Source organism: Onychomys torridus, chromosome 8 (genome assembly GCF_903995425.1).
Source record: "Onychomys torridus chromosome 8, mOncTor1.1, whole genome shotgun sequence".
Lineage (NCBI taxonomy): Eukaryota > Metazoa > Chordata > Mammalia > Rodentia > Cricetidae > Onychomys > Onychomys torridus.
Window position 1 is genome coordinate 62,135,229 of NC_050450.1, and position 26,679 is coordinate 62,161,907.

The window sequence follows — 26,679 nt, forward strand, 5'->3', positions numbered from 1 at the left end:
ACAGAATAGAATAGTCAGGTTCACACAAATAATTTCTGTCTTCAGCTTCATACTTAGATGTCTCCTTTTTGACATATTAGACAATTGCTGTTCTATGCTTTGAACAGAATCTTGGATAGCAATGATGAAATCTAGAATAGCATCTCCACATTAGTACGTTCTACTAATTGGGTGAAATTTTCCAAAATTATCAAGTGTAGTTATCAAAGATAGAAGGGAATTTTCTTCTTACAAAGGACTCTTCCCAGGGCCCCCTTCATGTCTCTGTTCCTCAGACTATAGATGAAGGGGTTCAGCATGGGAGTCACCACTGTGTACATCATAGCCATGACAGTCTCCTTCACAGTAGAGTTATTAGCTGATGGACATAAGTAAAGGCCAATAATTGGCCCATAGAAGAGCGACACCACAGACAGATGTGACCCACAGGTGGAGAAGACCTTGTGGATGCCGCGAACAGAAGTAACTTTCAGTATGGAGGAGACAATTCCTGCATAGGAAGCAACAATGAGAACGAATGGAATGATAATAAACAGCCCTCCCATAATGAATATCACCAACTCATTAACATGTGTGTCAGAGCAGGACAACTTCAGCAGAGGAGATATGTCACAGAAAAAGTGGGGAATCACATTGTTCTTACAGAAAGATAATCTGGCCACAAGAAGGGTGTGCAGCATGGCGTGGAATATGGTCAGCACCCAGGACAGCACCATCAGACTCAAACAGAGTTTAGGACTCATGATGCTGGTGTAATGAAGGGGGAAGCAGATGGCCACATAGCGGTCATAGGCCATGACCACTAGGAGGAAGCTCTCAAGGTCTGCAAAATACAGGTAAAAGTACATTTGTGCCAGGCAGCCTGCATAGGGGATGGATGGGTCCTGGCTCTGCATGTTCTGCAGGAATTTGGGCATTGTGACTGAGGAGAAGCAGAGGTCAGAGAAGGACAAATTACTGAGAAACAAGTACATGGGTGTGTGGAGATGGGAGTCCAGTAGAATGAGGATGATGATGATGAGGTTCCCCAGGACAGTGGTGAGGTACATGGCGAGGAACAGGGCATAGAACAGCTGCTGTTGCTCTTGGGGGATGGGCAGGCCCAGGAGGAGGAATTGAGAGATGACAGTTTGGTTCTCTTCTGTCATATTCTTTTTCATGGACTTGAAGGAAAAATGACCTAGATCCTTAGAAATCCAAATAAAAATAATTAGACTTTAGGCTTTTTGTCAATTATTTATTTTAGAACAATTGATCTCATTTATAACCATAATTATAAACTTACAATATCTGTAATTGCTGATGTTTTTTTTTTTAAAGCTTTCTTGCGTGTTTCAGTATTTTTATCATGTTTTGAACATGTTCAGCTGTTACTTTCTGTGACACAAAACACATTAGTTTTTTTCCTTGCCTGTCTGAATGGCCATCCTAGGCAGCTGTAATTGGCTTCTTTCTCTTTGTGTCTCTTACAAATTGGTGGTCATCAGGGTTCTGAAAAGTTGTTTTTTTATAATTCCATATATATGTAAACATTTACTTATATGTGTGTATTTGTCTATGCCAGGGGCAAAAATTGACATCTGAAACTCAGCTGTGAAGTCTGTGCCGCCTTCAGAACTCTACCCCGTTACTTGGTAGTTGTAGTTTCTTTAATATATCACAGGCCTTTCAAGTGCAGCAGATCCAAGTAAAACCCATGATCCCACTTCGTTCTGCTCCCCTGTTCTGCTCTCTGTTCTGTAAAGGGGACACTGGGGAATCAGTTCTGTAAAGGTGACACTGGAGAACTGATAAATCCAATGTCTGCATGGCCTGGACCCAATAAAAAATGTGTCAAAATTAATTCTCTTCCTTGTAGGTCAATCTAGCAAATCCTGTAGCTCCTCTTCATCTTTCTGCTTCCTCTTTTCATCTCCTCAACACCACGCTCCTCCACCAGGCTGGCAACTAGATGCTTCCAGGATTGTATTTACAAGATTGTCAATATTTAATTCATTATACTTTGAATAATTTAATGTGATGAACCTCAGGAAATCTGTTAAAGAATTTACAATCCTTACCTTCCTCTTATTCAAGCCAACTTTCAATACTATCCAAGGCTCTTATCATATTCATAAATGATACTTTGTTACATGAGCTGTAATATATCTATATGCTGCTCTTCTCCAATGCTAGTCTTAAAAGTCATATTTTCTTGCTTCCAGCATTTTTTCTCTTGCTGTTTTTCTCTCCTGTAATTTCCTATCCTCTTTAGCCCCTTCAGCAATGTTGTCCCCATTTATCTTTCATAGATATTATATGCCACTTGCTAATGAAAAATTTCCACACCAGATTGAGGTCTGTTAGCATGATCTCACAACATCCCATGTTCTCCTCACATGCCTCAATGCCCCTGGTCACTGATGAATGTAGGCTTTCCACCAGATTGCGCACTAAATGCAGGAGAGTCCATGTCCTCCTGCATCTTGCAGCATGACCAGCCCATGCCATGATGCTTGTGTGTGAAAAGTGTTCATAAATGTTTTTATTTTTGGTTGGGTTTCAATCTGAAACAGACTCCTTAAATTTTAAAGGCTACAGCCCACTCCACCCCCCACTAAATTAGAGCCATATGCATACTAAACCTTGTGGTGGCACATTTCTTTAGCTCCAATATTCTGGAGGCAGACATTTGTGAGTTTGAGGCTAGTCTTGTCTACATAGATTCCCAGGCCAGTCAGGGTAACACAGTGAGACCCTGTCTCAAAACATACTTTCCATATTAATAATCACTAGACTTGATCATTTAGCCCTAATTTTGACATTTGCCAAAGTAACTAATGCTATTTTGCATTTATAAAAAATATAGGAATATAGGGATAGATCTGATGTGCTGCTCTGCTCAGTAATGGTGATGACTCAATATAAAATTCTTATGTTTCATTCTACAAGAATTTATGTTGTGACTAACTTATGTGTGAGTAGGATTAGGCTCTGGCACTGATTTTTGTGAAATACAAATCCTAATGTTGCTAAGAATGTAGTTTTCAATGTCATTAGCATTTAGAAAAGCAGACTTGAAGTAAAAAATACTGCAATTGCATGAGCCTCCCACAGTCAAAGATAAGAGAATGAATGTAGTCTCCTGAGTAAGAACTCTGCCTCCAGACCGCCTTGTGCTCAGGAATGCATCCTCTACTCAGCTTAGGGGTTTGTGTAGTGACTGGTCTCAAAGACAGACATTTATCAGTTTTCAGCATCATGTGATACTTACCTTAAAACAACTTATCTGTATCAACACACACACACACACACACACACACACAAGTTTTCTTATCAACAACACCAGCAAACTCCATATGTTTTTGAAGCTGACCAAGAAAGCAGAGAAAGAACATTAGTGAACGTTGCAAGCCTTTTCTCTAAGAATTATATTGAGCCCACTGCTGAGGTCTTCACCCTTCAGACAGAACTTAGTGAAGAATAGTTCACTGACTGTACATGTGAACATTGCATGGTGACATCATAGAGAGAATAAATATGTAGAGAAGATCATATTCTATAGCATAAGATTTCATGTCATGATTAACTCATGTATGGATAGACTAGGCTCTGGTACTGATTTTGGTGAAATACTAATCCTAATGGTGTTATAAATGTGGTTTTCAATATCATTAGCATTTAGAATAGCAGACTTGAAGTAAAGCAAAAATAGCTTGTCAAAATTCTACTTCCCTTGTAAGTGAGAGGGACCCATGTAGTTTAGGGATCTATGTAGAGGTCACAAACCAGAGACTTCACCTGTGGGTTGTGTCCCCAGTGATCCAGGGAGCTTCCTATCTTCTTTAGCCATTAAATCAGCAATTCTCAACCAGGATAGCTCATAGGAATCCCCTAGGAGACAGTGTGGTTCACATTAAATACAAATCACCCATAATTCTGTAAGTATGCGGATTGTGGTTCTGTAGCTCAGATTCTACTTTATAAATAAAACATTAGGTGATGATACCTGGATGCTAGACTAGGCAGCACTTACAATATCCCTAAAAATACACACATTGGTGAGTTCCATGAGGTAAATTGAAACAACCTTTGATGGGAGGCCTGCTTACGGTCATTTAATTCTCCACAGCAAACTTAAAAAATGTCTTTATCATCACAGGGCTGTTATGTTGACAGCATATGATCTTAGAGAGTAATTATACAGTTCTTTTCCCCCTTTTTAAAAGTTATACAGTTCTTAATAAGAGAATCCACATGATGTAAAAAATATTACAAATGACAACCATTAATTCAAATATATCCATGGTGTGGCAAAGCCCCTGAAGATGAGAGATTATAAAGAAAAAACATTATTATCTCTGAAAAATCTTACAGAACATCAAACCCTGCAAGATATTGAAACTCTTGTGTTGGAAGGACAGTGAAACATCAGCCCATTCACCCACCTGCCAACTCATCCAGAATATCTGAGGGTGAGGCACAGTCCCTGATAAAATATTATGCTTCCCCTTATTCACTGTGCTAACAGAAAAACAGTGTCTAGTCAACACCTAGACCTGAATCACCCTTTTACTTATGTGTCCTTTTAGTTACCTCTGGGCTTAAGAAGTTCTGTGTCCCAGAGGAGTCCAGATAATGAACAACTAACTAGAGTAATTATCCAGGACCTTTCTAGGACCAATTCTTTCAGAGTCCTGTAGTTGTGACTGATTGCAGTTATTGATCATGTGTTAACTACACCCAGGGGAAGGTAAAGAAGACAGATTCACATGTAGATGCTTATTCACAACTTGGTTAGGGAAGAGCTGCTTAAGAATGTTTCTGGAGTCTGTATTTTGAAGAATAATTAGGGAATATGAATATGAAAATGTACAGAAGCAGCCATTAGTTGCTATTACAGGAACATCACCATGAAAAACATGTGCTTTGGAAAGGTTCCCAAGTGACATCTCTGAGTAAAACACAAGACTGTATAAACAGCTCTCAAGATATATAAACATGATATGAACAAGGACCAGAATTTATGACTCAACTTTCTGTACCTGTCAAAATATGTTAAGGACAGGAATAAGAACAATGTTTGATGAACTCCTTAAGATTATGTTAATCTGTATTCAGACCAAGATATAATAAGAAGCCCAGATTCCCACTTCTAATCAGCTGTTTTTGGTTCTTCATCTCTCTATGAAAAACCTTAATTGCATCCACCACCATTACCCCAAGAACTTTCTGTATCTGTATCAGTGCATCCTAATGCCATGTTCTACATCCCTGCCATTGTGCCTGAAACCGCCACTGACAGTTAAAAGCCTTGCCTTTTCTATTTGCCCCTATGTTTAACAATCATCATCTGAGTGAGTTTCTGTGCATAGCAATAGAAAGTACATTATCATGTTAGGGAACCTGGGCCCTCATTAACTTTGTATTTGGTTGCTATAGACACTATTAACATTTCCTTTGGGACATTGAGCGATAAAGATGTTAAAACACTTTTCCAGGATTTTAGACAGAACAATGCTTCTTTTACACAAGAATCATGTTTCCCTTTGGTTATCATCATCAACCACACTGGGCAGAGTAATACCACTATTCTCTGATAATGGTTTACATAATAACCCAAAGTGGCTGGATGGTAGGTTCAACTTTGAGTACAGTGATACCAGTGCTAAATCTCCTGACATAAAAAACCCATATGTTGAAATATACTATTCACCTTTATAAAGTGTATAATTATTTGTATATTCAAAGCAGTGCAAATATCCCACAATCATTTTTAAAACTATGCATTACATCCCAAGGATCTTCTGAGTTTATTCAACCTTTGCATTAATTACATGTCTTGTTGCTGTGACAAAATACCCAACAAAAGCAACTTAAGGAGAATGGGACAATTTTGGCTACAATTCCAGGAAATACAACTCATTACAGCAGCAGGAGCAGGAGGCAGCTGGTCACATTGAGTTCAGAGTCAGGAAGAAGAGTGTTGAATGCCTGGGCTCAATTATATCTTCTCTTTTTCACTTAGTCTGAAACCCCAGACCACAGAATGTCAGTGCCCACATCATGTGTAAGTTTTCTTACCTCATCTAACCTAGCTAAATGATCCCTCACAGACAGGCTCAGAGATTTGTTTCCATTGTTACTCTAAATCCCATAAATTGATAGTTAAGATAAATCAATACTTAGCTACCTTACACTTTCTCTATTTTGTCTATTCTGACTCAGCCACAGGCAATTCCAATCTATCTAGTATCTTTTTGGATTTTCTTGACCTTGACGTTTTTGCACACACACAATCATACAGAGTATTATATCTGTTTCGTTTCAGCTAATGTGGTTGTCTGAATGAAAATGCCCCCCATAGACTCAAAGGAAGTCACATTATGTGGCCTTGTTGGAATAGGTGTGGCCTTATTGGAGGAACTGTGTAATTGGTGGTGGTCTTTGAGGTTTTAGAAGCTCAAGCCAGAACCAGTGGCTCTCTCTGCTGTCTGCTGATCCAGATGTAGAACTCCTAGTTACTTCTCCAGCACCATGTCTGTCTGTATGCTGCCATTCTTTTCACCATGATGAAAATAGACTAAATCTCTGAACCTGTAAGCAATCCCCAGTTATATGTTTTTTTATAGAAGTTCCTGTGGTTATGATGTCTCTTCACAGAAATAGAAAACCTAACTAAGGCAGTTAGTCATGTTCATGGCACATGCATGTGTCAATAGTTCATTTGTTTTTAATACTGAGTGGTATTTCATGGATGTACCATGTTTTATTTGTGCAATGATCAATTGATATCTCTGTATATTGGGACTGTGATTAATAGTTCTCTTTTGGATATTAATGTAAAATTTTTGGTTTGAGTAGAGCAGTTCCTTCATGTACCTAAGAATAGGAATTTTGGATGCTAGAACAATAATTCCATGTTTAACTTTTTGAGGAATCACCAAATAGTTTTTCCTTGGCAGCAGTGCCATTTCACATTTCAATCAGTAATATTGGTGAGTTCCAGATTCTTCATATTTTCATCAATGTTTACTTTCCATTAAAAAGAAAATCAAAGGCCAAGTATATGAGCACACATGTTTAATCTTAGCTCCTGGGATGCAGAGGCAGGCAGAGATCTCTGTGAGTTCTAGGCCAGCATGGTCTACAAAGTGAGTTCCAGGATAGAGATATACAGTGAGAAAGTATCTCAAAAGGAAAGAGAATAGCAAGAAAGAACAACAACAAAAAAACAGAAAGCCAATTCACTCACCTTGCCTGACATGAACTTGGATCAGTCCTATCACAACTAAATTTAGGTACAACAGATATGTAGTCCACAATATATGAAATGAAGAAAAACTCAAAGAATTTTCTCTAAAATCAGGAAATGAGAAGCTTTTGTAGAGCAAAGGACACAGTCAACAAGACAAAGCAACTGCCTACAGAATGGGAAAAGATATTCACCAACCCAACTTCTGACAGAGGGCTGATATCCAGAATATATAAAAAAAAACTCAAGAAATTAGTCATCAAAATGCCCAACTGTCCAATTAAGAAATGGGCTATAGAACAAAACAGAGAATTCTCACAAAGACGAAGTTCAAATGGTTGAAAGAAATTTAAGGAATTGCTCAACATCATTAATTATCTGGGAAATGCAAATCAAAATGACTCTGAGATACCACCTTACATCTGTCAGAATGGCTAAGATAAAAAACACAGAAGACAGCTTATGATGGAGAGGATGTGGAGCAAGGGGAACTCTCCTCCACTGCTGGTGGGAATGCAAGCTTGTACAACCACTTTGGAAATCAATATGGCGCTTCCTTAGAAAATTGGGAATCCATCTCCCCCAAGACCCAGCTGTAACACTCTTGGGCATATAACCAAGGAATACTCAATCATACCACAAGGGCTCAGCTATGTTCATATCAGCATTGTGTGTAATAGCCTGGAATCAACCTCAATGCCCTTCAACTGAAGAATGGATAAAGAAAATATGGTACATATATACAATGGAGTACTACTCAGCAGAGAAAAACAATGACATCATGAGGTTTGCAGGCAAATGGATGGATCTAGAAAAAAATCATCCTGAGTGAGGTAACTCAGACTCAGGAAGACAAACAAGGTATGTACTCACTCATAGTAGGATACTAGATGTAAAACAGAATGACTAGACTGCTACACAACTTCAGGGAGTCTACCTAGAAAACAGGACCCTAGGAAATACACAGGACTGCCCAATGACAGAGAAATGGATGAGATCTACATGAACAACCTGGACGACAGTGGGAGAAGTGAAGAGCAAGTTTTGAGGGAAAGAGAGCTTAGGCGAGCAGGAGATCTCAGCTGAATCAAGAACAGAAAGGGAGAACAAGGAATAACAGACCATGATAAATGAAGACCATATGAGAACAGGAAGAAGCATAGTGCTAGAGAGGTCCCCAGAAATCCACAATGATACATCCACTGTAGACTACTGGCAATGGTGGAGAGAAAGCCTGATCTGACCTAGTCTGGTGATCATGTGGCCAAACACCCTAATGGTCATGCTGGAACTCTCATCCAATAACTGATGGAAGTGGATGCAGAGATCCTCAGCCAGGCCCCCAGTGAAGCTCCAGGAGTCCAAATGTCGAGAAAGAGGAGGGACTGTAAGAGTGTGAATTGTTGAGACCAAGATTGGAAAAAGCACAGGGACAAATAGCCAAAATAATGGAAACACATGAATTATGAACCAAAAGCTGTGGAGCCCCCAGCTGGAGTAGGCTTCGGGATAAGTGAGTCAATTGAATAGCTTGAACTGTTTGGGAGGCATCCAGGCAGTGGGACCTGGACCTGTCCTTAGTGCATGAGCAGGCAGTTTGGAACCTTGGGCTTACACAGGGACACTTTGCTCAGCCTGGAAGGAGGGGGCTGGACCTGCCTGTTTTGAATCCACCAGGTTGAATTGAATCCCCAGGGGAGTCTTGGCCCTGGAGGAGGTGGGAATGGAGGGGAGGGGCTGGGGGGAAGGTGGAAGTGGGGGTGTGAGGGGGGAGGATAGGGGGAACCCATGGCTGATGTGTAAAATTAAAACACAAATATAATAAATAAAAACAGGAGAAAAAATCAGGAAAAAGACGAAAACTATTCTTTTTCAGTTCTTATTCAGAATACTTATTGAAGTCTTAGCTAAAGAAATCAGCCAAAAGAAATAGATAAACATACTGAAAGCCAGTAAGCTAGTTATTGTGGACAATGATTGTAATCCCAGCACTCAGGAGGCAGGGAAGGAAGAGTTGCCATGAACTCTAGGTCAGTCTGCTGAACTCAGTAATTTCCAGGCCATTCAAGACTGTGTTGAAGATCTAAGTCCTTGTCCTTCTCTCTCTCTCTCTCTCTCTCTCTCTCTCTCTCTCTCTCTCTCTCAAAGATGTCTTAGTTTTGAATTTAGCCATTTAAAAAATAGCTAGTATAGTTATTCACTATATAGGGGAGTTTTTACCTTTAAGATAAAGGCTGCTGAATGGAGCTGGAGAGATGGCTCAGAGGTTAAGAGCACTGAGTACTCTTCCAGAAGTCCTGAGTTCAATTCCCAGCAACCACATGGTGGCTCACAACTGTATGTAATGAGATCTGGTGCCTTCTTTTGTATACATAATAAATAAATCTTTAAAAAAAAGAGAGATTAAGGCTGAAATTTCTTTGGCCACATTCCCAGTAGTGTGATTGTGAGTTACATGATAGTTCTATTTTACATTTACAAGGGATCTCCACAGTGTATTGCATAATGGAAATGCTAATTTTTATTCCTAAAACCAATTTAAAAGGTTTCCTTTTACTTTAAAATCTTTTTTTTTAAACAGATGTCCATTGTTTTTGGGGTGAGATGACAATTATTATGGGTTTCATTTAAACTTCATATGTTGAGAATTATTGTCACATACTCACTGGCCTTCTGAAGATAACTCCTTCCTTAGGTCAGTTTCCACTTTTTAAATCGCATTATTATATTCCTGTTGACATGGAGGAAGCACGATACGTATGATACACACAACATGATGTTGTATGTATACCCTGTAACTCACATTCTGCATGAACTTCCAAGGTTGCTCCTTTTCTGTACAGAACATTTTAAACTTTATATTTCTTTTTTCCTTTTTTTAATTATTATTATATTTGTGTTTTAATTTTAGACATCAGCCATGGGTTCCCCTGTCCTCCCCCCCTCCCGCCCCCGCCTCCACCTTCCTCCCAAATCCCTCCCCTCCATTCACACCTCCACCAGGGAAAAGACTCCCCTGGGGACTCATTTAAACCTGGTGGATTCAATACAGGCAGGTCCAGTCCCCTCCTTCCAGGCTGAGCAAAGTGTCCCTGTGTAATCCCCAGGTTCCAAACAGCCAGCTCATCCACTAAGGACAGGTCCAGGTCCCACTGCCTGGGTGGCTCCCAAACAGTTCAAGCTATTCAATTGTCTCACTTATCCAGAGGGCCTCATCCAGTTGGGGGCTCTACAGCCTTTGGTTCATAATTCATGTGCTTTCTTTCGATTGGCTATTTGTCCCTGTGCTTTTTCAAACTTGGACTCAACAATTCATGCTCTTGCAGACCCTCCTCTTTCTCGACAATTGGACACCTGGAGCTCCACCTGGGGCCTGGCTGAGGATCTCTGCATCCACTTCCATCAGTTATTGGATGAGAGTTCCAGCTCGATTGTTAGGGTGTTGGGCCATCTGATCACCAGACTAGGTCAGATCAGGTTTTCTCTCGACTATTGTATATATAATTTCTTATGTCTAATTTTGCTTTTGTTTCTGTATTTTCAGTGTCTGGAGAAAGAGAATACCCTTCATTCCAATGCTCTAACACTTCCTTTATGTTTTCTTATAATAATCCCACAGATACAGCTCTGATATTTAGGTACACAATTCATTTAGAGTTGACTTTTGTAACTGGAGAGACAGAGGCTAAATAATTTATTTGATATTGCTCTCATATGATGCCTGGTATAAACTTTAAAAGGAAGAAAAATTAATTTTGGCTCACAGTTTCAGACACTTTAATCCATCATGGCGGGTAAGGTATGACTAAGAAAGTTAGTTCACAAGATGGAGACCAGCAAGCAGAATAAAGGAAATGCAGGAAGAAATTATAGCAGGTACAGCTTCTAATGACACATTCCTCGTTGACAATTTTCTCCAATTAGGCACCATTTCCTACTTTTTTTTATACCATATTCTTGTGACATTATATCCTGAGTCTTTCCAGGTAACAATTCATTCATTGTACTATGGACTTTATTTATGATCTAACCACCTCTAGAAATGCCCTCACATACACATTCTATGTAGATATAATAGAAGTAGAAATCATCTGCACCTCTCTTCTGTTGAGTTCATCAGGATATATAACACATATGCACAGAGGGATGTTACTCAGACATAAAGCACAATGAGATATTGTCCTTTCTAACAACATGAATGGGCAGAGAGCTAGCTATGTTAATTGAGAAAAGACAAGCACAGTAAGATGGGTATTATATGACTTCATTCTTAGTTGAATTTAAAAAAGTTTATCTTATGGAAGTTGGAGGTTGAATAATTCCTAATACATGGATGGGGGAGGCTGATCAATATATTCTAAGAAGACATAATCAAAAATTCAGGTATGCTATTGCATATTAGGATTACCACAGGCTATGTTTATGTTCTATTTGTCTCAAAAGACAAGAAAGAAGGATTTTGTCAGTTTTCATCATGAAGTGATAAATGTTTTTATAACACAATCTTGTTCAACTTGATTTTAAGCATCACACAATATATACACAACTTAATGCATTTGTCAATTCAAAATAAAAATGAAACTATAGATATTCTTAGAAGGAGACGTTTTTCATAAGGTCCACTGTATATATCAATTTATTGTAATCTGTGTCCCTTCTAGAGATACCAAACTAATTTTCATCTCTATCAACTATAGTGACTATTTTCAATGTAGCAGTGATTAATTTAAATATTAACATTATGTTTCCATCTCTGATAAATATATTCTACCAAGTCACTGAAATTTTGGAATTAATGTATGCCATCAACAAATATACAGAGAATAGTAAGACATTTCAGACAAGTAATCAAAGTAAAAAGCAACAGCAAAATTATGTGCATCATGATCTAGTTTTGTAGACAAAAGACCATTTAAGTAAATAGGTGAGAGGTGATATTATAAATTGGGAAATCACTAGTTGGAATATCATATAGAGTGTAGAGTTTAACATTGTGTAAGTGTTGAATATTGAGCAGTCTGTGGACCTTTAGGCAGAAGCTGCCACTGAGGAGATACAGAGAATAGTAAGGACCTGGAGGAAGAAGAACGTCCTATGAAGATGCGCTTTTCAGCAGAATATCTGAGATGATGAAAGACGTGTTGGTACTGCACACTCTGAGGGACAACAAAAGGAACAAATGGGCCACATTTGTAACCCTGGATCATATCATGTGACACTAAGAGATTGGAAAAATGGTTACTCCTTTCTTTTTGAAGTGGAGAAACTGGAAAGAAACTGCAGAATCAGTAGGTTTTTGTAATACTAAGACTCAGCCATTGACACTGGGTGATGGGAGATGTTGGAATTCAGATCTTATCTAGTAAAGTAGTGATATGAAATCAATTATATGCATATATTAGCAAAGAAAAATATCAAACAGAAGGAAGGCATAATGGAAAATTAACTGTGTTTGCCCCAGCTCCTTCTTTTGTTTTTGTTTAAATAATGCCCAGCAAAATAATAGGAAAACAATGTAGACTCCTGTCTTAGCTAGGGTTTCTATTGCTGTGAAGAGACATCATGTCCATAACGACTATTAGAAAGGAAGACATTTAATTTTGGGGCTAGCTTACTGTTTTAGAGGTTTAGTCTATTATAATCATGGCTGGACTTGGCAGCATGCAGGCAGACATGGTGCTGGAGAAGGAGCTGAGAGTTCTACATCTTGACCCACAGGCAGCAGAGGAGAACTGTGTACTGGACATAGCTTGAACATATATGAGACCTCAAGCCTGCCCCAAATAGTGTCACACTTCCTCCAACAAAACCAAGCCAGACCTACTCCAACAAGGCCATACCTCCTAATAGTGCCACTCTCTATGGGCCAAGTATTCAAACACATGAGTCTATAGGGGCCATTCCTATTCAAACCACTACAATGTCAAAGGAAATAATGGATACAGGAATTTAAGGAATAAGATAATGCCAAGATTTGTGAACAAAGAACAAAAAATGCCAGGCAGCACAGGAAGCTGAGGTATTCAAATATTGCTGATATTGAGTTGAATAACAAGTATTATTTAAAAAGGATAGAGAGGTCACAGCAGAAATCTGGACAAATGTTACAATCCTGGAATAACTTCATTATCATAAGGAACAAGTATCCAACAAAGTAGTTATATTTATTATAATTTTTTCCTACTGAGTCTTTTGTCATTTTTCTTTATTAAGAAATATTCTACTTACTCTACACACCACCCACAGGTCCCAGCTCCTCTCTCGTCATACCCTCAGCCCTCCTTTCTAAGCTCCTCCACATTCCAACATTCCCCAAATCAAGGTCTCCCATAGGGAGTCAGCAGAGCCAGGCACACTGAGCCTAGGCAGGTCCAAGCCCCTCCCCACTGCACCAAGGCTGTGCAAGCATCACACTGAAGTCACCAGGCTCACTCTATTATAATTTTTCCAGAACCATCTGGGTAAGACAATGAGGAAGGTGATTCTGGTCCCCAAGACCTACTCTGCATGTTAAACTACTTGGCTTAACTTCTTAATGTAGTGCATAATTAGTATGACCTATGAACATGGTGGGCTTCCATGGTGGGGGAATTCTACAAAATATTCCAGTGTTCACATTCATATGTTTATGGGATGAAATTGTGCTAAATTTCCAAATTTTACCATCATAGGTTCAGTTGAATTTTCCTTTTGAAAAATATTCTTTCTAGAGCCTCCTTTATGTCTCTATTCCTCAGGCTGTAGATGAAGGGGTTCAGCATAGGGGTCACCACTGTGTACATCAAAGACATGACAGTCTCCTTCACAGTAGAGTTATTAGCAGAAGGACATAAATAGAGACCAATGACTGTCCCATAGAACAGTGACACTACAGACAGGTGGGAGCCACAGGTAGAAAAGGCTTTACGGATACCTTGAGAAGAAGGGACCTTGAGAATGGAGGACACAATTCGTACATAGGACATGAAAATGAGTGCAAATGGAAGAATAAGGAAGATGCTGACCACAATAAATATCACCACCTCATTAACATGGGTGTCAGAGCAGGACAGCTTTAGCAGAGTGGACATGTCACAGAAAAAGTGGGGGATCACACTGTCCTTACAGAATGACAACCTGGCCATTAGCAGGGTGTGCAGCATGGCATGGAAAGTGGTCAGCACCCAGGACAGCACCACCAGACTCATACAGAGCTTAGGATTCATGATGCTGGTGTAATGAAGGGGGAAACAGATGGCCACATAGCGGTCATAGGCCATGGCCACAAGGAGGAAGTTCCCAAGGTCTCCAAAAAACAGAAAGAAGTATATTTGTGCCAGGCAGCCTGCATAGGGAATGGATGGGTCCTGGCTCTGCATGTTCTGCAGCAATTTGGGCATTGTGACAGAGGAGAAACAGAGGTCAGAGAAGGACAAGTTGCTGAGAAACAAGTACATGGGAGTGTGGAGATGGGAGTCCAGTAGAATAAGGATGATGATGATGAGGTTCCCCAGGACAGTGGTGAGGTACATAGCCAGGAACAGGGCATAGAACAGGTGCTGGTGCTCTTGGGGGATGGGCAGTCCCATGAGGAGAAACTGGGAAATGACAGTTTGGTTCCTGTCCATCATGCTGTCTCAGTTACCTTTAAGAGAAATCATGACAACAGCTTTCAAAATAAATTTGATTATGTCTTCTTGTTAACCATCTGTTATGTGTTAGCTAATATGAATTTCCAACCATCACAATAATTGCATATGCATTCCCATGTTTGTTATCTCTATAATGCTGAAGATTGAATATTTAGTTTCTTCTATCATATTAATGTCCGTTACTTCCTATACATTTTATGAATTTGATTCTGAGACATACGTTTCACTGGTTTTTGTCTTATCAGCCCTATTTGTCAATACTATTCTATGAATATTAAGCAATCATAGTTAGCTCCTTTTCTATTAGCATCTGCCATGGCCATGGTCCTGAAAGGCTTTTTTTTAAAGCTAAATCCTCTTGTAAGTCTATATACTTTGGATTACCAATGATAATGGTCTCTTTTTATCTATAAATTCTGTATTGCATTGCTAACTAATATCTTCTCTGGGGTATACCATAGGAATTTTTAATTCAACAGATTCCGAATATATTGAGGCCCATGCAAGGGGAACAACAAACAGCTTTGGAACTCAAGGACCATGGCTGATGGTCAGCAAAAATCAGCTCAGTGAGCCTTGGAGGGCAGAGCCCCCAAGGACACTATGTACTGAGGACTGCATGCTGTTATTGAGGACAGCTCTGCTTATTGCCCTTTGGTCACCAAGTCCCTCATCATCTATGGGTTGTATCAAAACTCTGGGAGGCTGGGTTCTAGCCTCTCATTGGGCAGTGTGACTGGTACTTACAATAATAGTGACTGACGTTTTCCAAGTATTGCTGGTGGAGCAGATCAGTGATTCAACCACAACACTTAGAAACAATTTAGACATGTAGAGGTGTTAGTAAGGTTAGATTAAGATGGTTTTGTTAATAGCTTTAAGGTAGAAAATCTAGGAAAACAATTTAAAGTTTATAATGGCATACTTTTAATAGCTGAGTGAGAAACTTGTTGAGGTCATGGAACAGGACAACAGTACCCTGGCTATTGCTGGCTAACTTACTTTTCTTGCTAGGATGGTTGGTGATCAAAGGTAATGATTAATTTCTTATACCCATTTCTGCCCTCAACTTTCTGATACTATTTAATAAGAAAATCCTGTTGATGAGTGGTTATGCACCCTGAGGATTTAAAATAGAGATGACTGGTTGTTTTTTATATATAAAAGTGTACATTTGTGGTTATTTTAAGATTTTTTAAAATGAGACTACCCTTTGAGATAAATAATAAATTACAGATCCATTCTTTGTAACCAAAAAAATATAGCCAGACAGTAAAAGAATTGGCTGAGAAAAAACAGTTGCTTGCATATTATATTTTGTTATTCTATAACAAGTTTCTTGGACATGAACATATGTGGGTTCCTGGGAATATTTGGTTTTTCACCTGCAATACATAAAATGTTTAATCATGTAAGGGAAATAAGAAACATCATGTTTTTTACTTGTTCTCATTGTAACCATTCACTTGAAAGATATCATGTAACCACATTGTAATTATTATATTGCTTGGAAAAATTTTGGGGGGTATATAAAGTGTAAAATAAAAATAAAGAAGTTAGAAGGAAATCAACAGGAAAGAGGAGGAATGGAAACATCAGTGCAGAAGATCAGAACAGAAAAAGAATAGTGTAGAACAAGCAACTGAGAGGAGAACAAAATGAAGGAGGTTTTATCCCTCAGAAAAGAAGTCTGTGTTTTTCTTGCTGTCTCTGCATCTTGTTCTCAGTCTCTCTGACATGCAGAAGGCTGGACTATCTGCACAAATGCATCTTAATGATGTCACTCAGCTCTCTTTGGACCTCCCACTCTGCTGCTTTCATATCTCAGTAAAGAGAATTCCAAATTGTATCACAAGCCTGAATTTTAGTGATTTCATTTATTTATTTTACCTTCAATGTAGGATGTCCGATAGGTTCCCCTCCATGTTCATCTGCTGCTCCTATTACCAGAAGACCATATTCCCAGAGCACTGTGACATCTTCTGTCTCCTGGAACATCAAAGCAGATGTTTCCTGTGTCAATAACCATGCCTTCAAACCCTTCTTCAATATGTTTCATCCATACCGTAGCATCTGAGATGGTAATCTGTTGTTGTGTTTTTCTGATTATGGCTTCATGGGGATTATCATTGCTCTTTAGAAAAAGACATAATCTTTATCATGCACATAGTCTCAAATTTTATCCTATTCTGCAGTAAAGCCTTTGTTGGGAGTTACAGTATCCAGTTTTCAAAACTTGCTATTCCTTATTGCTATAATTCTTTGTTATCTGTGGTTCTTCTCTTGGCATATTCTTCATGCATGTTAGGAGATAGTTACTTAATCAAACCTTGAACACCTGATGAGACTGGGAGTGTCCTGGTATCATGTTCCCGAACAGCCCATACTCTCCCCAGGGCATCAGATTCCTCCAATCAATGGGTTATAGCTGATTTCACACCAGGTTGCCAACTCCATGCAGAAAAAACTCTTATCTGCCTTGAAGTAGGGCCAATACCTGACATGAAGCTTGGTTGAAACTAGTATTTCCTGAATATATGTTGGCTGTTCTTCAGCCTGAGACTCATTCATTTATGTTAAAGATATAAAATTTTCATTTCTTTTTTTTAAATTTATTATATTTGTGTTTTAATTGTACACATCAGCCATGGGTTCCCCTGTCCTCCTCCCTTCCACCCCCGCCCTCCCCTTCCCCCCATCTCTTCCCCTACATACCCATCTCCTCCAGGGCCAAGACTCCCCTGGGGATTCATTTAAACCTGGTAGATTCAGTACAGGCAGGTCCAGTCCCCTCCTTCCAGGCTGAGCAAAGTGTCCCTGTGTAAGCCCCAGGTTCCAAACAGCCAGCTCATGTACTAAGGACAGTTCCTGGTCCCACAGCCTGGGTGCCTCCCAAACAGTTCAAGCTATTCAATTGCAATTAAACTATTCTTTCAAATATCTTTTCAGGATACAAACTTACTATATAACAATTTAGCATGAAAATGTGACATTCTGTGATGAATTTCAGGCAGAAAATTTTGTGTTTCAAAAATATGTGCTTAGATCAGGTGAACAATTTTTTCTCTAAAAATTGGTGACTAAAAGTAAATTTTTTATTCTTCTGTTCTGAGAGTGTCATGGAATTTGATGTAGAAAATGAACATGATGATTATTACTATAAATATTTAAAATACAAAAAGGAGGATGTACTTTTAAAAAAATCTCTGGGGTTTTTCCTCCCTCATCTATCCAATTATGTCTGCCTCATAGGCACACTAACTTTGGTCCTGATACTAGGTTTTGAGAAATGTCAGTTTTAAGGTTTCTCTGAAGTTTCATTTCAACCTTGTTAATATTTTAATCAGCATATTTGAATAAAAAGTTTGCTATTCATACTGTAATGAGACTCATACAAAAAACTGAAGAATAACAGAAGAAAGTATACTCTCCTGAAGAATTTTGCCTTCAGACTGCTTTGGGCTTATAGCTCCTATCTCCAATATTTCAAGTAACTCCAATTTGCTGACTGTCCCTGCAGTTTCTGAATTTATACAATTACGAATAATCTCCTGCTATATTTCTTCTGGACAACCTTCTCTAATAATACTCAACCTGTCTCACTTCTGGCAAAAAAAGCAGAGTAGGATTCTTGAGATATGTGGGAGCTCAGTGGTACAGCTGTTGCCTAGAATATGTCTAAGTTACTGTATCTGATGTCTGTCACCAAACAATCAAAGAAAGAAAAACATCCCCAACCAGGTAAACAAAAATGAATATAGAAGAGGGGAGAGGGAGAGAGAGACAGAGAGAGAGAGAGAGACAGAGAGAGAGAGACAGAGAGAGAGAGAGAGACAGAGACAGAGAGAGAGACAGAGAGACAGAGAGACAGAGAGAGAGACACAGAGAGAGAGACACAGAGAGACAGAGAAAGAGACAGACAAAGACAGAGCAGAGGCTGTATGAGTCAAAATCAAAGGCTGGGACCTTCATCCTGTTAGTTATATTTATGGCATTCACTGTTTGCATATTTGAGTGTTACAAAGGGAATAGACATATAGGAAAAATCATACTGGTTCTGAAATTCTGCTTGTTCTGTGAATGATTGGGACCTATGTCTTGTGTAGGAGCATGTGGAGTAATCAGAAACTAGAGACCTTACCTGGAGCTGTTGACAGTGATGACCTAATGACTGTATCTTCTTCAGCTGTCAATGATACAATTTTAGATCTCAACAGCATATGAAAGGTATAATGGAAGTGTTTCTAGCAATAAATATGCAAGGAACTCTTTAAATAAGAGTGTAGACATGGGAGGAATCACCTCAGAGAGCCTGAAACAATTGCCTCCTTCTTTATATATTTACAATGATGTATAAAACAAATTAATTATCACATTTATTTTCCCATATCAACTTCCATCACACTACCTGAACAGAAGCCCGAGGAAATTATTTTTAGTCACCAATATTACAGAAAACTGTTCATGTGACCCACTCACATATTTTTCATAATTCCTAGGTTTCCTGTCTAAATCTGATCACAGACACTGATTATGTCTCTGAAGTTCAGATTCTACATGACAAACAAGCACACAGGTGAAGTCAATAGTACCGCCAGTGGGTTGTGTTTAGGAACAATTGCATCCATTACTATTAATCATGTAGATTTTTGAGCTCTGTCAGATAAATTTCATTACTTGTTCATAGTTTATTAAACCTCCATAGATGAAGGTGTATTAAAGATTTAAGAACAACAGAAGGTGTGTTAAAATCGATGTAAAAACTGGGCATAGCAGTTTACACCTATTCACAGCATGTAAGAGGCTGAGTTCAAAGTACGCTTAGACAAAAAAGTGAGTCCCTTTCTCAAAAATTCAAACAAACAGTCGTGATGCAAGGGTATGACCTTTGAGAACTGTACGTAAGGTGTCATTGTAAAGAGACTATAAATGGTGTCCATGAAACAAAATACTTCAACAACAGCAAATTCTTCAGGGGAAGAGATAAAAAAACATTTTAACATACCTGAAAACTGGTGCTGCATAACGTCACACAACCGATATCTTCAGGCAAAGAACTGTAAGAAAGAGCTTAGCCTTACCTAGAGTACACAAGATGATGCCCAAGTTCTGATAAAACATACTGCTCTTTATCCACTGTTGACACAGTTTGTAACAAGTCTCATACTCATCCCCTAAGTCCACACCTCTGCTTCTCTCATATCTCCTTCTAGTCGTCCCTGAGCCTAAGAGGCTCTGCATCCCAGAGGAGTCCAGTAACTCATTAAAGACCATAATTACCAAGGACCTCTGTAGGACCTGTTTTCCCAGATTCCTACAGTGGTGACTGACTTATTATCACTGCCAATCATACAGGGATTGTGGGCTTAGAAAGAATCTTCTGAATGGATGCTTATTTGTTTACTTATTCATGTAAAGCCAATTCTTTGTGGAGTGTGGAGGGGAGCCTGAGGAAGAGAGTTTGCAAAATCTCCAGAAGTAATCAGAGACTACACTGATTGCTAGGATGGCTCAGACTTCTGTGACCAGCTTTTTTTTACCTGCCAGTATGCTAAAGACAGAAACGAGACAAAATCTAAAGTGGCCCAGACCATGTTTAATTTGTATTCTAATTAAGATATAAAAGAAAAACCTAGATTCCCACACCATTTGGCTACTCACTTTTCATCCTCACTTCTTCACTTGGTGACATTGCATCACCATCCTCCCAACCATTCTCTGTAGGCTTCATTCATGTCCTAATGCCAAGGCTTATTCACTGTCAACAGCACTGAAGCTGTAGATAACTTGTAGTTTCTTACTTCTGGATCAGCTCCATGTACATGGGAATGATCAGCTAGGCAATGTTCTGTATATTGCGGAAATTCATTGAAGGAATGAGAATTCTTTCTCACTGGTCTTGTATGTATTGGTTGTGAGAGGTGATAGTAATGTCTATTTTTGGACATGTGAAACTAATTTTGTAGAAAGACTCCTCCACAGAATTTAAATTATCCCCAAAATAATCTACATTTACAAGACATTAAGACTCTCCTTAACAGCTCTTAGATTTTGCAAATACTTTCCACAAAGTAGAAGAATGAAAAAAAATCCAGAAGCAAAACCCAATAGCTTTCCTGCATACCAATAATAAATTTATGGAGCAGAAAATCAGGTATAACAGCTTCAAAAATTCCCTAGGTGGGGAAAGATCTCAAAAATGAAAAATTTGAAATCGTGGAGAAAGAAAGCTGAGGTAACCAACATCTAATTGGACTTAAGTTTGCTCAGTAGGAAGAAATTCATTCCTGGTACTCGAAAATTTAACCATCTCTGCATGGCTGGTGAGGTCATGGGTCTTAGAGGAGACCTACAGCTCTTCTTTCCTAAACTAGTGTAATTCCTAACAGCATCAACATACATGTTCTCGATATGAACCGATGTGCGAACCACGCTATAAAAGTTTCCTTAAATATAAGGCAAGTGCTTAACCATACACGTTCTTATGTTCACAGGTAAGTGTAGTTTGGGAACCTCACCAAGGGATCTTGAAAGAAAGTAGCAGACCGAGACTACTAGAGAGATCTATAACTGGTCAAAATGCAGAGAACAAGTGAGTATGGCGTCCCACACCCGATAGACACGTCTGCAACCCAACTGCCACCCCTCAGGTTCAGGGACCGTGGTGGAAGATTAGAGGACCAAGATATCTGCCACAAAATAGTGTTTTCCACGTATGACAGAGATACTGCACCTATGACAGCCACAGTGTGGATGCCTAAATAAGTCCAGCAAAATGACAGCAGCAGCTGACATGCTAATGTGAATGGGGGACTAACATAAGATTCTACCCTTAGAGAAAGCTACAGGCAATTAATGGCTGCTGAGAGGGAGGATCATCCTTTGCCAAGGGATGAGCCCCTGATAAGTTGGTTATCCAGTTTACAGTGATCAGCGCCCCCCCCCCCCATATATGAAAAACTCTAAATGGACTCAGAAGTCTGTATGGATGTGTATATATGCATCTATATGTGTACTTATAACAATAATAAAGAAGAGGTCTTGAATTTGGGAGCGAAGTGGGGAAAGTGGGAGGACTTATACAGGGAGAAGAAAGACTAGAAATGATGTAAATATAATATTAATGTATGAAAATGTCACAAAATATTTTAATTAAAATAATAAAACTAAATATTTTAAAAAGTAAAGTAAAATGAGTGAAGTAAGCAAGACATAGGAAGGGAAATATTGCATGTTTTCTCTTATTTGTGGATCTTACATTTAAAATTTTTATTTTATTATGTCTTACTATGCCTAAGTGCCTGTGTGTGGGTGTCCTCAAAGATCAGAGGCATCATATGTCCCTGGAGATGGATTTACAGGCTTTTTGGGTAAATTTTATGTGGATCAAATCAGGCTATCTGCAAGATAGTACATGGTTCATATTGCTGAGCCATCTCTCCAGGTCTGATCTTAGATTATCTATCTATCTATCTATCTATCTATCTATCTATCTATCTATCTTCTATCTATCTATCAGCCTCTCTCTCTCTCTCTCTCTCTCTCTCTCTCTCTCTCTCTCTCTCTCTCTACCTATTAGACCCTAAACTTTGAAATTCAATAGGAAAGTAAGTAAAACACTTCAAAGTGTAAGTAAGCACAGGCTAGGACTTTCTGAAAATAACTCCCATAACAAGAAATAATCCCAAGAATTGGTGAACAGGTTATGTAACTTTCAAAAGCTTCTTTGCAATCTTCAGTGCCAAGAGATAGTCTACAGAATGGGAAAATATTTTCAACTACATATCAAGAATATGATGAATATCTAATATATTAGCTCAGTGGTAGAGTGTTTGCCTAGCAAGCACAAGGCCGTGGGTTCAATCCTCAGCTCAAAAAAAAAAAATTGCGGGGCGGTGGTGGCGCACGCCTTTAATCCCAGCACTTGGGAGGCAGAGGCAGGCGGATCTTTGTGAGTTTGAGGCCAGCCTGGGCTACCAAATGAGTTCCAGGACAGGCGCAAAGCTACACAGAGAAACCCTGTCTCGGGGGAAAAAAAAAAAACAACTGAAAGTAACTGAAAATCACAAAAATAAAATTATATAATCACTGACTGGTCAATTAATTGATATAGAATAAATTCTCAACAGAAGAAACACAAAACTGAGAACAAACAGCAGAAGAAGATCTTTCTCTGAGTCTGGAACACTTCACTCAGAAAGGTTTTTCAAATTCTGTGTATTTACCTACAAGTTACATGATTTCATTTTTCTTTTCTTTTTTACTTTCTTTTTATTTATTCTTTTTGTCCTTCACATCATGTATCTCAATCCCATTCATTTCCCTTCTCTGCATATCTGCCCTCTACCCTTGCAGCCCATCCCCCAATAAAATTTATGGGAAAAAGGAAAAAGAAAAGAAAAGAAAAAGGTGGGAAAATCTCATCAGGGAAGCTGTAGTGTGACACAGTAAGTCACACAGTAAGCCCTTTGGTCCATATATCTTTACTTGTAAACTTTCATTGCAAAGAGTCTGGTTCTAGGCCTCTGGTTTCTGCTACACTATGGATGCTGGGCCCTCACTGAGACTCCTCTTGGTTATCCTGCTGTTGCCCTCTGTTGTGGCAATCCTGCAGCTTTGGGTCTGCAGGAACTGTCATTCATGGGCTCCAGCAGATTACTGATTGGGTGAATGTTGGCTTGGGCCAACTCACACACCTGGTTTTGTGCCTAGGTTGTTACATGGTTGGTCAGTCCTCCAGCTCTGCCTTGTCCTCCCCACCAAGGTGAGCTCTGCCTTGGTGAGTTCACCCTTTGCAGTGATGAACAATGGGCGGGGCCAGTGCTCCTGCTTTCATGGTCTACAGGTTGGATCTTGCACACCTACACCTCCAGGGGAAGCTTTACTGTGTTGCCCAGGCATGGCACAGGGGCCACTCCTCTGAGTGCTGCAGCAGATTGAGGGCAGGGCTAGCTCTCTCTCATACTTTTGGCCTCAGGGCCAGCTCTCCCACCTGCCTCAGGTGTTAATGGAGGGTATGGGGGCTACCACATGATAGGTGAGCAATGGGGACAGCCTTTTCATGCTCACAGTATCAGGGCTGGCTTGCCCACACCTCTGACAAAAGGATTGGCTCTTGTGCTGCCCACGCAAGGTGCAGGATCCACTCTCCCAATTGTTGCAGCTGGTGGCAAGTGGGGGCATCTCTTCCAGCCTTATGACCTCAGGGCCAGCTCTCCCACCTGCCTCAGGCATTGAGAGCTCAAGCGGGGCATCTCTGCCCTATCCATACTGCCACATGACAGATGAGTGATGGGGAGAGCTCCCCCATGCTAAAAAGATTTCATTTTTATTAAGAGCTGAATGATATTCCATTATGTAAATGTACCACATTTTGATTATTCACTTATTAGTTGAGGGACATCTAGCACAGTGGTTCTCAACCTATGGGTTGAGGGGTTGCATATTATTATCTTGCATATCAGATATTTACATAATGATTTATAAGAGTAGCAAAATTAGTTATGAAGTAATAAAAATAATTTTATGGTTGACATTGCAACAACATGAGGAATTGTATTAAAGTGTTATGGCATTAGGATGGTTGAGAAGCATTGATGTGGGATGTTTCTACTTCCTGACTATTGTACATAGAGCAACAATGAACATGAATGACCAGGTATCTCTGTGGTAGGATATAGAGTACTTTGGAAATATGCCCAGGAAATACACAAATGGGTAATGTCTATTAATTTTATTGTTTTATCATTACTAAGTTATTTAATTTTTACATTTGTAATTAAATATAGCCACACCACACCCCCTTCCCTTTCTTTCCTCTAATCTATCCCATGTTGCCCATCTCAATGCCTTTTCCTCTTTTATTATTGTTACATATCTCTATCTATCTATCTACCTACCCACCTACCTATCTCTGTCTGTCTATCTGTCTATCTGTCTATCTATCTATCTATCTATCTATCTATCTATCATCTATCTATCTACTTACCTACTGATATATCTTTATCTCTCTATTAATCTCTCTACCTACCTACCTATCTCATCTATCTATCTATCTATCTATCTATTTATCTATCTATCTATCTATCTAACTATCTATTTCCATTCTAAAACTAAATAAATACCACATGCTGAGCTAATATTTGTTGTTTGTGTGGATATGGTTTCAGGGCTCACCAGTTTGCATTGGAAAACTAATCAGGGCTCATACCTGGGAGAACCTAATTCACACTCTCTCAGCAGTTAATGGCTGCCTGTAGTTCTTTATCTAGAGGTGGGACCCTGTTAGATTTTTCCCCTCGCATATTAACATGTCAACAGATATTGTCATTGTGCAGGCCTAATTTAAGTAGACATTTCTAAGAAAAGTATTCACACAGCAGACTTCCTGGTATTTTTTGATATTTTTAATTCATTTCACATACCAACCATAGGTCACCCTCTCTTCCCTCATCCTGCTCCCCAAGCCTTCCTTCAACCCATCCCCCATTTCTTCATCCATAAAGGTAAGGCCTTCCATGGGGAGTCAGCAGAGCCTGGTACATTGAGTTGAGTCAGGTCCAAGACCCTCTCTCACCATAGGTAGTAGGCTCCAAAAAGCCTATTCATGCAACAGTGATGGATCCTGATCCTATTGCCAGGGAGCCCCTTAAGTATACCAAGCTACACAATTGTCTTGCTTATGCAGAGGGCCTAGTCCAATCCCATGGAGGCTCCACAGCTGTTGGTCTAAAGTTCATGAGTTCTCACTAGCTTGGTTTGGTTGTCTCTGTGGGTTCCTCCATCATGATCTTGATGCCACTTGCTCATAGAATCCCTATTCCCTCTCTTCAGCGGAACTCCTGGGGCTCGTCCTGATGCTTGGCTGTGGATCTCTGCATCTGCTTCCATCAGTTACTGCATGAAGTCTCTTTGATGACAGAGTATTTACCAATATGATTACTGGGATAAGCCGGTTGAGGCACTCTCTTCACTATTGCTAGTATTCTACGCTAGTGTCATCCTGGTGCATTCTTGGAACTTACCTATGTAGAAGAATTTCTAAACAGTCTCATTAAATAAGAAACACAGACCCAGATACGGGGTGAATGCTGTAAAGATCAGAGAAATAGGAATTGCCACCAGCTAAACTTAGCTCACATGCCATCATAGCTTCCCAAGAGAACCAGCTTCTTCCTATCTAACCTGATCTTTTATTACCTTGATGTTCTGCCTTCTCATTGACTCAGCCCAGCCACCTCACTTCCTCATCACTGCCTGTCTGCACAGACCTCCAAGTCTATATGTTTGGTACTGGGATTAAAGGCATGTGTCACCACTCTTGGCTGTGAACTTGAACACATAGAGACTCTGCATGCCATGTAATTGAATTAAGGGTGTGTGATACCACTGCCTGACTTTTGTTTATGGCTGGCTTTGTCCTCTGATCCCAGAAAAACCTTATTTATTAACATATAAATAAAATATCATCATATTTCTGCACAAATATAATATCATCACATTGCTAGCATCAGGTTTCTCCCTATTCTCATGATATCTCCTTCTGTCATGGTATCTCTTTTCTTGCTCTCCCACTCTGTCCCTGTTCCAACTCAACCATCCTGTTCCCTTATGTCCTCATTCCTCCATCCCCTACCCTATATTGTCACACTTAGCTTCAGTTTACTCATGGAGATCTCATCTATTTCCCCTTCCAAGGGTGATCCATGTGCCCTTTTTAGGGTCATCCTTGTTAGCTAGGTTCTCTAGAGCTGTGGGTTGTAGTCTGGTTATTCTTTTCTTTATATGTAGTATCCACTTATGAGTGAGTACATA

At 39.4% G+C, this 26,679-nt stretch overlaps 2 protein-coding genes across 2 annotated transcripts; both read right to left on the reverse strand.

Moving 5' to 3' along the window:
• Positions 1 to 203: 203 nt before the first annotated feature.
• On the reverse strand, positions 204 to 1,148 carry LOC118589423 (olfactory receptor 1468-like). The gene has a single exon (XM_036196705.1). It carries the CDS (start codon positions 1,146 to 1,148, stop codon positions 204 to 206), a length of 945 nt encoding a protein of 314 aa, XP_036052598.1.
• A 12,751-nt stretch (positions 1,149 to 13,899) lies between these two features.
• LOC118589455 (olfactory receptor 1) lies at positions 13,900 to 17,717 on the reverse strand. Its single transcript, XM_036196757.1, has 2 exons — positions 17,710 to 17,717; positions 13,900 to 14,845 (listed from the first exon to the last, which is right to left on the reverse strand). The coding sequence occupies exons 1-2, from the start codon at positions 17,715 to 17,717 to the stop codon at positions 13,900 to 13,902; spliced, it is 954 nt and encodes a 317-aa protein (XP_036052650.1).
• Between the last annotated feature and the right edge of the window lie 8,962 nt (positions 17,718 to 26,679).